At 32.7% G+C, this 14,239-nt stretch overlaps 2 protein-coding genes across 3 annotated transcripts; one reads left to right on the top strand and one right to left on the bottom strand.

The window, feature by feature from the left end:
- The first annotated feature begins 442 nt into the window (after positions 1 to 442).
- LOC111876970 (uncharacterized) lies at positions 443 to 5,624 on the top strand. Of its 2 annotated transcripts, none has more exons than XM_023873526.3 (9): positions 443 to 606; positions 1,172 to 1,219; positions 1,341 to 1,410; positions 2,184 to 2,274; positions 2,352 to 2,413; positions 2,703 to 2,950; positions 3,042 to 3,075; positions 3,969 to 4,091; positions 5,151 to 5,624. In XM_023873526.3, exons 2-9 carry the CDS (start codon positions 1,172 to 1,174, stop codon positions 5,336 to 5,338), a joined length of 864 nt encoding a protein of 287 aa, XP_023729294.1. In that variant the 5' UTR covers positions 443 to 606; the 3' UTR covers positions 5,339 to 5,624. The 2 variants fall into 2 exon arrangements, with proteins under 2 accessions (XP_023729294.1, XP_023729293.1); XM_023873525.3 differs by having other exon boundaries at positions 1,166 to 1,219.
- Positions 5,625 to 7,913: 2,289 nt separating this feature from the next.
- Positions 7,914 to 8,527, bottom strand: LOC111876969 (splicing factor 3B subunit 6-like protein). The gene has a single exon (XM_023873523.3). The coding sequence runs from the start codon at positions 8,444 to 8,446 to the stop codon at positions 8,069 to 8,071; it is 378 nt and encodes a 125-aa protein (XP_023729291.1). The 5' UTR covers positions 8,447 to 8,527; the 3' UTR covers positions 7,914 to 8,068.
- Positions 8,528 to 14,239: the final 5,712 nt, after the last annotated feature.

Raw genomic sequence — 14,239 nt, 5'->3', positions numbered from 1 at the left:
TTTATTAATTAAATTCTTTGGTTACAAAGGATAATTAATTTGATATCATAAAACCAACTTCACTTCTAGATTTTCTAGATTTACGCATAACAAAACACAATATATTCGAATTACAGTAAAAAAAAGTTAATTCTTTGATGTATAAATTACAATCAAATATATTAATATAACCGAATCTCATATATATATATATATATATATATATATATATATATATATATATATATATATATATATATATATATATATATATATATATATATATATATATATATATATATATATATATATATAACGGTTCGGTTCGGGTATCCGCAGATATCTAAATATCCAAACCGAAACCGACCCGTAGGTACTCGGTTTTTTCGGTTTCGGGTTGGCCGGATCGGCTCGGTTTTTCGGTTTTTTTGCACACCTCTGATAAGAACACATCATTCAAATTCCCAAATTTCGACGTATCGCGCCCTCCCAAAAACATTTCTCATACCGGTGTGTTGTTTCTGGTTCCAATCAACTCAAAACTCTCTGGGCGTTTGAGTCGTGGGGTTTCGAGGGATTTGAATTTCATCGTGAAACAACCGCCGACTCACCACCACCGGCCACCAGGTAATCTTCATCTTCCCTCTCACTCCACCACACTGTCAAACAGCACCACACACCATCATTCCCATCCCCCACGTTTCTTGGCGGAAAATCACACATCGCCGGAAAACCCTAAACAGTACCAGCTAATTGATTGTTTGCAATGCAAATGTGTGTCGGATTCAGTAAAAAATAATGAAAACTCAAGCTGAATTTAAAGAGGTTTGATGAGTTTTGTATGAGGATAACATAATAAAGCCCACTGTGTGTTGGTGGTGCCTCTGCAACTTGGCTCTTCTTTAGACGATGGATCTTGCAGCTCAGGGATTTATTTTTATCTCTATTTAAAACTGTTTATTTGTTCTTGATTTAGGGATTGTTTATAGATATTTGGGGATCAATTCGTAGTTTGATTTTGCATCCACATGGATTAGTTATTGGGTTTTACTTCTACAATTTTCTCATCTGTTATCATTGGTCTAAGCAATATACCCTCCAAATCCTTCTATAGAGCTTTTTATCTGATGTATTGGAGAATTTATGTCAATTTTGACTGTTATCATTGGATCTTAAACTTTTCCAGTTTCAGATGGAGGCTCTTTATTCAAAGCTCTATGAAAAGTACACTAGGGTCAAGGTTTCTCCTTCCTCTATCTCCTCATCCTCTACAATGTACTAGTAATCATGTTGAGTGGGAATATGTGATTCTTGTTTTTTGGGATTGACTAGTTTTGGTTTCACTTTTGATTACCATACAGACACATAAAGCTTCTGAAATAGAGCACTACAACTTTGATCAAGAACAAAAGTTCAAGACTTATGTGTCTGGTATGTATCTTTTTATCTGCAGTATAGTTTTGTAGTTAATTTGAGCTGTTCATTTGTTACATTTTCCATATTTTCTTCTCACATGTGTAGGCATTGAACATAAAAAAGCAAATAATCATAACTTGTTTAATTATCTTGATCCATATAGACGAATTACAATTCTATCTTAGATGGATAATTTGTATTTCTTTTATTTATTGTATGTGTCTTAGATGCCACTACATTATCAACCCAAATATTAGTGGTCTTTTTTCTGAACATATTTTTTTGACTCAATGGACTTTAAAGGGGAGTTGACTTAGGTGTTTTTTTTTACTTGATGGGGACATTATCTAAACCAGTAAGATATGCATGGGTGTTTCTTTTTGACTTAATGTAGAAAGAATGACTTAATATAAAAAAAGTTTAGGAAAAGAGTCTGTTTCCCATTAATCCCAACTTTCTACAGATTTATTCTCATTAGTTTCCTCCTTCCATTTCCCTAAGTATGCCACCATTTTCTTAGATATATTATCAATATCTTATATGCAAACAGCAATTAATGAGAAAAAAGTTTCACACTTTATTGTGATAAATCTTGACTTTACATATTTTTATATATTGATGATTGTTTGTCTTTTACATATCTTATTCATAACACTCATCAAACTATCATCTTCATTTAGTCCCAAATTTTATATGTTGATGATATTTTGTCTTCTATAATTTGTGAAATGGTTTAGCATTCCTGTTATCACAACATGAAGTATTCCTTTGGTTTCTTGTTTATTCAGCTGCAGATGAACTGATTGACCATTTACAAAATGAAAAGGACACATTAGATGCACAAGTCAATGAATTAAGAAATGAATTGGCCTCAATCAGGTAACAACTGCTCCAGGGGTATTAACGTAATTTCTTGATATTCTTATCATTAAGTCAAATAATTTCTTTATTCCCAGATCTGCCAAGGATGAAGAGCAAAAAAAGTATGAACACATGCTTTTAAAAGAGAACCTGAAAAGTAAGCCCTAATTTTACTTTTTGGTTACTTATTTGCTTAAATTACACCCTAAAGTAGATTCCCATTTGTCTTGTTTCTTTAATGTCACATATTGATGCAACCAATGTTGTTTGTCCTTTTTTTCTAGAATAAATTGCAAGAAATAACATTGCACTTTTAATAATTTGTTATTATAGCATCCTAATTTTATTTCTTTGTATTTCATGCATTTATAGAATGAAACTTTTTGGGTATCTCTTGTAGTATTGTTGATAACTACTTGGCTTATTTATCTATTTATTTTTTTCAGTAAAAGAACTTTCAGAAGAACTCGAGAGGATGAATAGAAGAGAATTTCATTCAAACACTAACAATGAAATAGTTCCAATTAAGCAAATGTCAACTTCTCCTCTTTCTTCAATCAAAACTAACAAATCATCAATGAGAAAGAGACTTAGGAGTTCCATTGATGAACATGAGAATACCTCACAAGAAGAATCACAAAATGATTTAGTGAAAGAAAACATGTTTTTGGGTGCCATTGATGATGTTAATCAGGTAATTTTAGTGTTTTATGTTGTTTTGATTTTGTTAGAAAGTTTTATAATAAAAATTTCACTGATTATTATTAATGGAAATGTGTTAATAGCCTAAATGCTGTCGTCGAAGGCTTGGGAATTCAGGTAATTATGATGATTAAATTATTTTGTTTGGTTTTTATAATGTTTTTGTAAGGAATGGAATCTGTAAAATATAAAGGAATTGTAATTTGACATCTTTATTGTTATTTTAGGGTTAATCTCATAAAAGACTTTTTATTTTGTGTTTTTTTCATCATTAAACCTTATATTTATTTTTTGCCTGAAAAAGATCTTGTATTTTTTCATTTTTTCCGATCTGGCCCTTTTAGTTATTTTTTTCCCAAAAAAATTGTAAGATGTGAGGGTTTTTTTTTTCGAAAAAAAGTAAAAAAGTTGAGGCTTTATTTGGAAGCATATAGAAGGTTGAGGGTTTTTTCATAAAAAGAATACAAAGTTGAGGCTTTATTTGGAAAAAATGAAAAAATACAAGGTCTTTTTCGTTAAAAAAATAAATTTGAGGTTTAATCCGGAAAAACACAAAATATAAAGTCTTTTATGAGATTAACCGTTTATTTTAATGGAATAAATGCAAGAAATGACAATTTACTTTCATATATTTGTTTTTTCTTATTACAACATTTTACTTTGAAAAATCTACCCAATTATAGCAATTTTATCCAATTACAAAAAAAAAAAGTTTATTGCTATCCCTTGATAAATTTATTAAGTTAAAATATCGTAATAAGAAAAAAGAAAATGAAAGGACCATATGCTATAATTGGGTAGATGTTTTAAAGTAAAATGTCTTAAATAGGAAATAAGTTGAAAATACAATGCTGTAATAGAAACAAATGAGTTCTATGGTAAACAAATAAATGAAAGTACATTGATGTTTGTTGCATTTAGTGGGGGTATTTTGGTCTTTTAACAATAAAGGAAAAGGATCGGAGTTGAATAGTGAATAATTCTAATTAAGTGTTTATTTATGGTTGTAGTAAATGGAAGTGATCCAAGTATGTGCATGTTTCAAGAGCTTGTTGAATCCCTACTTGACCTTAAATTTTCAGTTTCAACACAAAATGATGACACTCTCATGACTGCAGTTCATGATTCAAGTGGTAATTTTTCCTTCCTCAAGTGGTTATTATTATTAAATATTAATTTTACTTTTTTACATTCAACTGAGGTAAGTTTTTCATTTTCATATATACAAAATGTTATATCATACAATGGTTCTCATTTCTATTATAGCATCCTGCTTTCATTTCTTTTTTATCACAACAATTTACTTTCATTTTTCTTATTGGGCCATTGTTTTTTGAAAAATCTACCTGATTATATTTCATTGTACTTTTAATGTTCTCGTATTATGATAACAAAGTTTTAAAAATCTAATAAGTTAAAGCAGTGAAAATGCTTTATATTTGACAAACCGAAAAGTTGCTTATAAGCTAGCTTTTTAAAATGCTGCTGCTTAAGTTGTGTTTGGCGTGCCACAGCTAGCTTATTTTTCGAGCTTTTTTATGTTGTCGTGTTTGGTAAGCAAAAAAGTAGCTTATAAGTTAGCTTTTTGAAAAGCTACTTAGACTAGCTTTTTAGGAGCTTTTTAAAAAAATTTCAAATATACCCCTTAATTAATTATAGAAACACATACTCTTAAATATCCTTTTATGTAATTTTATATATTTCAGTTAGTTTTACCAAACGTCATTTTTTATCAAACATCTTTTCAATTATCAGTTAACTTTTTATTTAACAGCTAGCTTTTCAGTTAGTACACCAAACATAGCCTTAGATTAGCGTTTCAATGAGCTTATCGAGCTTTTTTTGAAACTCTCCCAAATATACCCTTTTTTAATCTTCTGCATGCCCTTTTATGTCATTTTATATATTTATTAGCTAGTTTTACCAAACGTCAGCTGATAAGCTAGGAGCTAGCTTTTCAGCTAGTCTCCTTAATAAGAACAAAAATTACAAGTAAATTGTTAGAGTTGAGTAAATTTTACAAAGCGCAATGCTTTAATAAGAAAAAAAGTTGAAAGTACAAATTGTGATATAAAGAAATGAAAATAGCTTATTATAATAAACAAATAAACAAAAGTACGTTGCTATTTTTTACATTTAGCTATAGATTTTGAAAACCAAAGATCTTATATTGTATTTTTGTGACTTTGTAGGTTACACATTTAATTTAGGATATGTGAAGAATGCATTAGGAGAAGAGGAGCTTATGTACAAAGTGTCTTCATTGGGGACTTTTGAGAGAGTAGCACCTGAATGGATGAGAGAGGTGATGTTATTTAGTAAGAGCATGTCTCGTATCTTTTTCAAGAAAGTATCTGCTATCATGAAGCTTCAAGAATGATGATGATGATGATGATGATGATGATGATGATAATGATGATAATGATGATATCATGTGTGTTGTAAAGTTAAAATATTGTATTCTTCTGTTTTTTACTTGAGTAGCTTAGCTTGCATGTGAGGTTTTTGTTAGGTCATACTTTGTTTTGTGACCTTTTTACGCAACAATTGCTCTTGTTATCTTTCCTTTTATGGAAGGAGGTATCTTAAAAGAAATGTAAGCGAGAAGAAGGAAAGTATTGAGATGTGTTACTTGTGAAATTGTAGTGTTAAAAGGTTATTTGATTGAGCTTCTTTACCTGGATTTTCTCTAAAAAAAAAAATTGAATTCGATTGTATTATGGTTATCGATAGAATATTTTGAAGGCTTTTAAAGAGTTTATTTAGAAGATGAGAACATGTATGATTGAATTTCTTGTTTTGGGTATAAATAAGAGGTGAAGTATTGAATTTACAACAACCTACTCTTATTTCATTCAGACATCTTTGTTCCATTAAACTTTCTCCTTTCCATTTATCCAGTAAAAACTCATTACAAATTAGATTATTTGTACACAAATTTTGACTTGTTCATTGATCTTTTTGAAATTGTGAAGAAATTGATAAACAGCAGTCTTTCACATATTTTCGGCATGCTTTACAGATTGCATGCAGATTACACTACTAGTACAATAATAGCAAAGAATAAATCCCAATATTGACAATTTCTCCTCTTTCAAAACACATGTATTCCTACATCACCACTAAATCCAATCACTAGAGTAAATAAAATATCAAAATAACTTCAAATTTGAGAGGGAGTCCCTATGTCACCTTTTAATTGGACAAAAAATTGCAATATTTGTACCATTGATATCTATATTGTGTAAATAACTTAAAGAATCAGCCTTATTAAACTAATCACAGGTCGAAAGAATGTCAAAGACTACTACATCGCAAATGCATTTACAAAATGCTATCCAAACTAATGATATTTAGGGCATGTTTGGGATTCTTTTCAACGTGTTTATTCGCTTTTTGAAAAAGTTTTTTTTTTTGGCCTAGAAAGCTAATGTTTGCCAAACATATTTTTAACTTATTGATTTTTTGAAAAGCCAATAAGCTAATAAATCATTTTAAGAAGCACTCCCAAACACCCACTTAAAACATTTAAGGTTATGTTTAACATGTCACAACTAACTAATAAACTAGTTTATATTTTTAAGTTTTTTTTTTTTATGTTTTGACAAGTCAAATAAGCTATTTAGACTAATTTTTTATGAGTTATTTATTTATTTATTTTATTTTCCAAATATATCCTTAATTAATCATAAAAAATACATTCTTTTAAATGTCATTTTATATTTTTTAACTAACTTTTCGGCTAGTTTACCAAACGTAATTTTTTATCAGTTAGTTTTTCAGTTAGACCTGACAATTCTCGACACGACACGAAATAAATGGGTTTGGGTTGAGTTTTTTAACCCACCAACCTGCTAACCCGTCAACCCGCCAACCCGTTTATTAAACGGTCATATATGAGTTTCTCAAAAAATAAACGGGTTGACCTGTCAACCTGTTTATATTCTTAATAAAAAAATTATTTTATTTTTAAATGTATTTATATATCAAGTATTAATATTTAATAAGTATTACATAATATATACCATTTATTCATAGACCATTTGACTGTTTTGACATTATGACTCGTGGTGGATGGTCTAATGTCATAAATCGTAACCTATAAGGCTAAGTCTGTAACATGTTTCTATAAATGTTTTTAATTTTCATTTGGATGTTTAAGACTTAAATATCTAAAATTCGGACCCATGAACCCAAATCTGACCCACGAACCCGCCAACTTGTGAACCCGTATAAATAAATGGGTTGGCGGGTCATATATGGATTTATCTTCCAAACCCGCTAACCCATGACCCACCAACCCGTGACCTGTATATTTAAATGGGCCGTGTTTGGGTTGACATATTTTGACCCGCCAACCCACGACCCGCCAACCCGAACACGACACGATTGCCAGACCTATTTTCAGTTGTTGGCTAGCATTTCAGTTGTCCGCTAGCTTTTAAGCTACTAAAAGTTAGCTAGCATTTTAGCTGATAGCAAGCTTTCAGTTGACAACCAGCTTTTCAATTAGTATGCCAAATATAACCTTCGTAGAATAACAAATAAGCAATACAGGTTCTTGTACAATACCAACATTTGTTTGTCTAACAAGTTAAAGAATGACCTTACAACTTTCTCTCAATCTACAAAATTCACAATTTTGAAGTCCTAAATGTTCCCATTAGCATCATACCAACAAGGTTCCATGAGGTAATAAAATGAAATCACTAATTTAATACATATTTGTTATGAAAACAAAGCATCATACTTTTCAAAACCAAGGACTCAATCCAGTTTTAACAAAAAAAAATACCATAGCTAATAAGCAATAACCTTTATAATTGATCTTAAACACCAACAAATACCCACAAAAAATTTCAAGTATATCAATTAAGTATTAAGGTTACTAAATAATGTACAATTAGCTCCAATTAGAAAAGGCAAAATGTATACAGATTATATTGACATCCATATGAGTTTATACTTTATAGCATTAAAATTCAACGACTTCAACATTTTACAACTTTCCTGTGAAATAGTTCTGAAAATTCCATACAAGAAACCCTAAAATTCAGCAGGAAACATCAAACCCTAGATATTAGATTACGATCCGTATAGTAAAATAAACTCACTGGAGATCTTTAGCAGTAACACCATACTTCTCCTGCAACTTCGTAAGCTCCTCTTCCTTCTTCTTCTGATCAAACTTCTTACTCATTTTCGCCTGTTGATAATACAGCACAATCAGGTACCGATTGGCAACGTTGAAACCAGACAGGTGGTCGACGGCGGTCTTGGCGTCGTAGATGTCTTCGTAGACGACGAAGGCGGTGCCGCGAGTGTCCTTGTTGGTGCCGAGACGAATCTGCCGTATTGCGCCGTACTTGCCGAAGATATCGTACATCTCCTCACTTGTGATGTTGAAAGGTAAGTTGCGTACGTAGAGAACTCTGTTCACCTCCGGTGGTAGCCTTGTGTTTCCCTTTCGCAAGCTGATCGTCGCCATTGGAGATGCTTCGAGGAGAGACTTTTCGTAATCTAGGGTTTCAGGGGATGGCGATTTGGGGTTCTTTTTAGAAAATAAAAGCAAATGACGTTTACAAATATTGTATTGTATATTTTTTCAGAATTTTTAGATTCATTCATTAAAAAGTTGCATTTTATTTTTATTTATTTATTTATTTTAAAATTAATATCCCGAAATATAATATTTATAGTGTTGGTTTATATAACGTGATAATGTTATTGTAGTTATATAAACTCTTCAATTTTGGTTTAAAATGTCTATAATGTTACTTTTTGACCCTTTTTTTTTGTTGAGATGTTTAAAAAAAATTAAATTGTTTGATAGTTACTGATTGAGTTAGATCTAACTGAGTCAAGAGGCCTGACTAGATCTGAGCTCTGACTGGATCTCTGATTAAAACTATGTTGTTTGATTATGCATCCGACTAGCTGTATCAAATGCTAATAATGACCATTATACCCTTATGTTATGTTTCTTTCATTATTTCATTTAAAAGTCTTTTTGGTTCACTTGACTTTTTCCTAGTGCTCTCTAAAAATCGGAATTAGTGTATATGATATGAAGTCCCAAAATCTAACATCCAATATTGTTGATTAATAAAAAGTTCCATTGAATTCAAACTTACAAAGAATTAAGATGAAACCAAGCTTATCTAAGGGGGTGTTTGGATAAATAGTTTTTAGCTTATTAGCTTATTGCGGTGAGAATAAACGTTTTTTAAAATGTGTTTAGATTAGCTTATTGCGGTGGGAATAAACAATAAACAATAAGCATTTAAGTGTTTGGCAAAATAAAACAATTTATATGAGTAAAATGACCAATAAGCAATAATCAATAAGCATTCCCCTATTGTTTATTAAAATCAGCTTATTTAGCTTATTCCTACCGCAATAATCTGATTTTTAAAGACTCATATCCAAACACTTAAATTTGTTTATTGCGGTGGGACTAAGCAATAAGCAATATTTTTTTTTTCTATCCAAACACCCTCTAAGATATCCCAAAACAAGAATTATGTTGTGCATATATTCTCAAGTACAAAATACGAAATGTTAGAGTGACATGATAGTTTTAGCTTTACATTAGAACAAACACAAATAAAAACAAACTACATAATGTAATATCAAATTCCAAATTAAACACATTGATGCAGCTTCAGCTGGCCACAACTCAGTTTTCTTCACTGTCATCTTTTGTTGCTCAAGATCAATGTCCACCCCTGAATTATAAGCATGTCTATTGTAAAATCGTCTTATTATCAATACCAGATAGAAATTGAAGAAGAAAAACAAACGAAATTTGAGTTAATGCCAAAAGAAATATCGTTAAAGCATTTCATCGAACATTTCATTTGCATGTCAAACTGTTACTTACCAAATGACCTACAAATAAAAACAATAATCGTGAACCTAAAATGTGTACAATTTACTACCTTTACTTCCGGTTCTTCAATACCCAAAATGTCATAATAACAATTTCATGAAAAAAATTGAACTGATAAAACATTTTAATATAAAATCGTGACATTACCTTGTAAAAAAATCAAAAGTGAGTCACTCATTGCAACACCAACACAGGGATGAACATCTATCTACATGCCTCAAAATCTCCCGGCATCTCTTTGGATAAAAAAATGAATTGATAAAACATCAAGTGAAATACCTAAGTGGAGAGGGTCGACATTGGAGAAGATGACGGTTGACGAGGTTGTCGGCACGGTGACGTTCGAAAGGCTGCCAAGACTTAAGTAGGAGGGGGAGGAGCTGATGGAAGAAACGTATCTGCAGGCAAGGAGAAGGAAGAATTGCGTGTAGGGCTAGTCGGAGGAAAGGGTAAAAATGGGTAAAGTCTTGGTCATTGTATTTTTTTATGGACTTGGTAAGAGCTTCATGGACCGTAGACCGTAGTTATCAAATACAGTTATTAGGGCATTGTCAGATTTAACCTCTTACCGGACTAGGCAAGAGGTTTGTTAAACATGCCTTAATTTTTTTTGTTGGGCTTCACAAGTGAAAAAATGAAATGACATGTATATAGACTAATGTCATAAAAACCTTTAAGTTTTTTACCAAAACTTATATTTCATATTCATTAATGTCGTATTTACGTAATTTTTTGCATTTTTGCCCTCCAAAGCGGTTTTCTGGTTACCTAGAAGTTGCATGCACACGTGGACACTAACACGCCACATCCTACAAACATGGGAGCTGACGAGGCAAGCTTATTTCCACCAAAAACATTGACTAATGAGGAACATAATGGGCACAGAGAGGAATGAATTGGCGACCTAGTAGAAAAGAGTTCAACGCCCTTTCCAGTGAGCTACAACAAAGCTTTGTTTTGCAACCCTTTCGATTAATATATAATCAGATACAATATTTATTATTACATATAACTATGTTTTTTTTTTCCTATATATTTTAATACATTATTACATATAAATATAAATAGGCAATTTTATTATATATTCTATCATTTCTTGTTATTATTATTTTATTAATGTATTAAATACATATTTTTTTTCTGTATTATTCATGTATTAAATGCATATTATTATGTATAAATATATTTTTATATGTAGAAACTCATACAAATTACATATTTTTCGTATATATTGTATAAATTCAAAAAACTACATTTTAAATGTATAATTACATTGTTAAATACATTTCAAATATTTAAATATATTTTCAAGGTATTTATATATTAAAAACGTATTTATATATTTAAACTTTTATATATATATATATATATATATATATATATATATATATATATATATAATTATATTTATACATTTAAAATTATGTTTATACATTTAAAATTATATGTATATCTTTAAATACATATTTTTAGAAGTATAAATATTCACTTTTTGTTTTTAGAAGTTTAAAAGATTTAAAAATATATTTATGCATTTATAATCGTTGTATTAAGTATTTCTATATTTATATAAATATTTTAAACATATACAAGACATTCTTATACGTTTATAAAGGCTTTTTATAGATATAAAAACTTATTTATGCATATAAAAACATATTTATAGAAAGGCATATTTATACCTATAAAAACCGTATTCATAATTTAAAACCGTATTTATATGTATCTTTACATTTTAAAAATGTATTTCATATTTATATATGTTTATACATTATAAAAGCATATCTATATGTATTTATACATTTTAAAAATATGTTTATATCTATTTATGTATTTTAAAAAGATATTATATGTACTTATACATTTTAAAAATGTATTTCATATTTACATATGTTTTTTTAATTAAACAAAAAGAAATTGTTTGTTAAACCACTTGTTCTCATAAAACAATGGTTTACCAAAAAAAAAGTTTATTTCTTTCATTTCTTGGTTATGACGACAGCAAGAAAAAAAGTATATATATTTCTTTCATTTTTTTGTATAAAAATGGTAGAAGCGAAAACATAAAAGGTTTTTGTATATATTATATTTTTGAAAGCTAGAGTTTTAAAACAGAAAGGGTATTAGCTTAGTGGTTACCAGCTTGGGTTTTTCTTTGAGTGGTCATGTAACGTCCCAAAATTTCAGACTAAAAATTTCTTTTAATAAAACATTACTTAAAACAAATTCATCATTTCAAAACATAAACAAAGTATTAGTTTCCAAAATACATGTTCGTTATCAGAGTAAACATTCCCAGACTGTCTAAACTATGGTGTGTGCCATGCGATCACCCCGAGCTCTTCCCTCTGCTACCGGAAGTACCTAAAACCAAAACTGAAAACCGTAAGCACGAAGCTTAGTGAGTTCCCCACCCTACCACATACCATGCATAACCACATACTGCATATATTGGGCCACGCCCGCTGTCCTGGGCCTCGCCCACTCCTACTTTGGGCCTCGCCCGCTACAACGGCCCTGCCGCTCCAGGCCCCGCCTGGCTTCGAGCCCCGCTCGGATACAAATCTGTTTCACTTAGGCCTCGCCTGTCACTGGGCCTCGCCCACTAACATATAATAGCACATAAACATATCACATCACATCACATCACATAAGCTAAACACATACTAACGGATCTTGTCCTAAGGCCTCGCCTATCTCTGGGCCCCGCCCTTGTCCTGCTACTGATGAGTCATGGAACCCCGTCCATACTCCTGCTGATAGTGAGGTACGGGCCCAACCCACCCTCACTCCTTCCCTGACTTGGGCCTCGCCCTTGCTCTGCTGCTACCGAGATGTGAAACACCATCCACACTCTGCTATTGGTGAGATACGGGACCTCGCCCACACTCACCTCCCTACCAGGCACATACAGGTATCACACAGACAACAAGTATAAACTATCACATAAACCATTCCTTGGGCACCCGCCCTCTATCATTGGACCTCGTCCCGAATATCATACTAGCATACTGTGCCTAGGGCTAACCCCCGGGTCTTCTACTCATAACTACATGGGCCGGCATTGTGGCCGTAGACCCATCCATACAAAGGGAAACTCACCTGCACTGGCTGAACTTCCTGATGATCCCACTAGCCGCTGCTCGGCAACTCTCTGAACTCCTGCTCCACCCGCTCCCCGAGCTACCAATAAAAATGTAACACTGAGTCTAACTGACCCCCGGAAGACAACCAAGTCAACTCTGGTCAAAGTCAAAGTCCTGGTCAAAGTCAACCTTCCAGGTCAACCCTATTCGCCGAGTCACCCTATTGACTTGCCGAGTTCATATGTTTAGAGTCCTTCCATTCGCGACTCGACTCGCCGAGTCAGTCCATGACTCGCCGAGTCTACCGATTTCCAAGTCCTGACCTGTCCAACTCACCGAGTCTCCATTCGACTCACTGACTCGAGTCTCAACTCGAAGGGTTTGGGGTTTCGCGACCTGACTCGCCGAGTCTAAGAACAGACTCGCCGAGTCCAAGGCAATCTTCAACCAACTCGCCGAGTTGTTCTTCAAACTCGCTGAGTTCCTGCCCAACTTCATCCGACTCGACGAGCTGTTCATCCCACTCGTCGAGTTCCTCTTAACCTTCATGCTACTCGCCGAGTCCACTCAAAGGACTCGCCAAGTCCATTCAGATCTCCAAACATGCAGAGGACTTTTGAATCATGCAGGGACTCCAATCCATAGATCCATACTTCCAAAGCTCAATCCCCACGTAAAGTTGCAAACTTTACGTATAACTAAAGAGATCTAGGCTCAAAACATACTAGGGGTTTGGTTTAAGGACAAAAGGGCTTCACCAACTACTCATCTTCTGATGCTTTATGACATATTGGACCATCCCAACATTAGATCTGAAGTGGCAACAACATATCTAAGCCCCTAACTCGAATTGGGTCTCAATCAACCATAAAACCCCCAAATCTCATAACAAAATAGATCTAGATGCAAAGAAGGGAAAATGGCAGCTTAATACCTCCAAGATGAACGCAAACTGAAGTAGATCTCGGATATACACCTCTCCTTTGAAGCAACCTTCTTGATCTTCAAGTTCCTTTCCAAAATTTCCTTCCTCTAAAGCTATTTCTCTCAAGTAATGGAAGCTCACACGAAATCTAGGGTTTACAGGTTCTCTAGGAGGATATGGAGGCTGAGGGAGGGACATAACACCCTTTATATAGGATACAACTCCTGGAATTAGGGTTTTCCTCACACAGACCAGACTCGCCGAGTCTCCTTGGCCGACTCGCCGAGATGGTCACTTACTCCCGACCCGGATCCCGCTCGGACTCGCCGAGTTCCTCCTTGGAATCGCCGAGTCGACCCCTAAACTTAGGGTTTTCCT

The sequence above is a fragment of the Lactuca sativa genome, chromosome 2 (assembly GCF_002870075.4).
Source record: "Lactuca sativa cultivar Salinas chromosome 2, Lsat_Salinas_v11, whole genome shotgun sequence".
In the NCBI taxonomy this organism is placed as follows: domain Eukaryota; kingdom Viridiplantae; phylum Streptophyta; class Magnoliopsida; order Asterales; family Asteraceae; genus Lactuca; species Lactuca sativa.
This window is presented reverse-complemented; position numbering and strand designations above follow the sequence as displayed.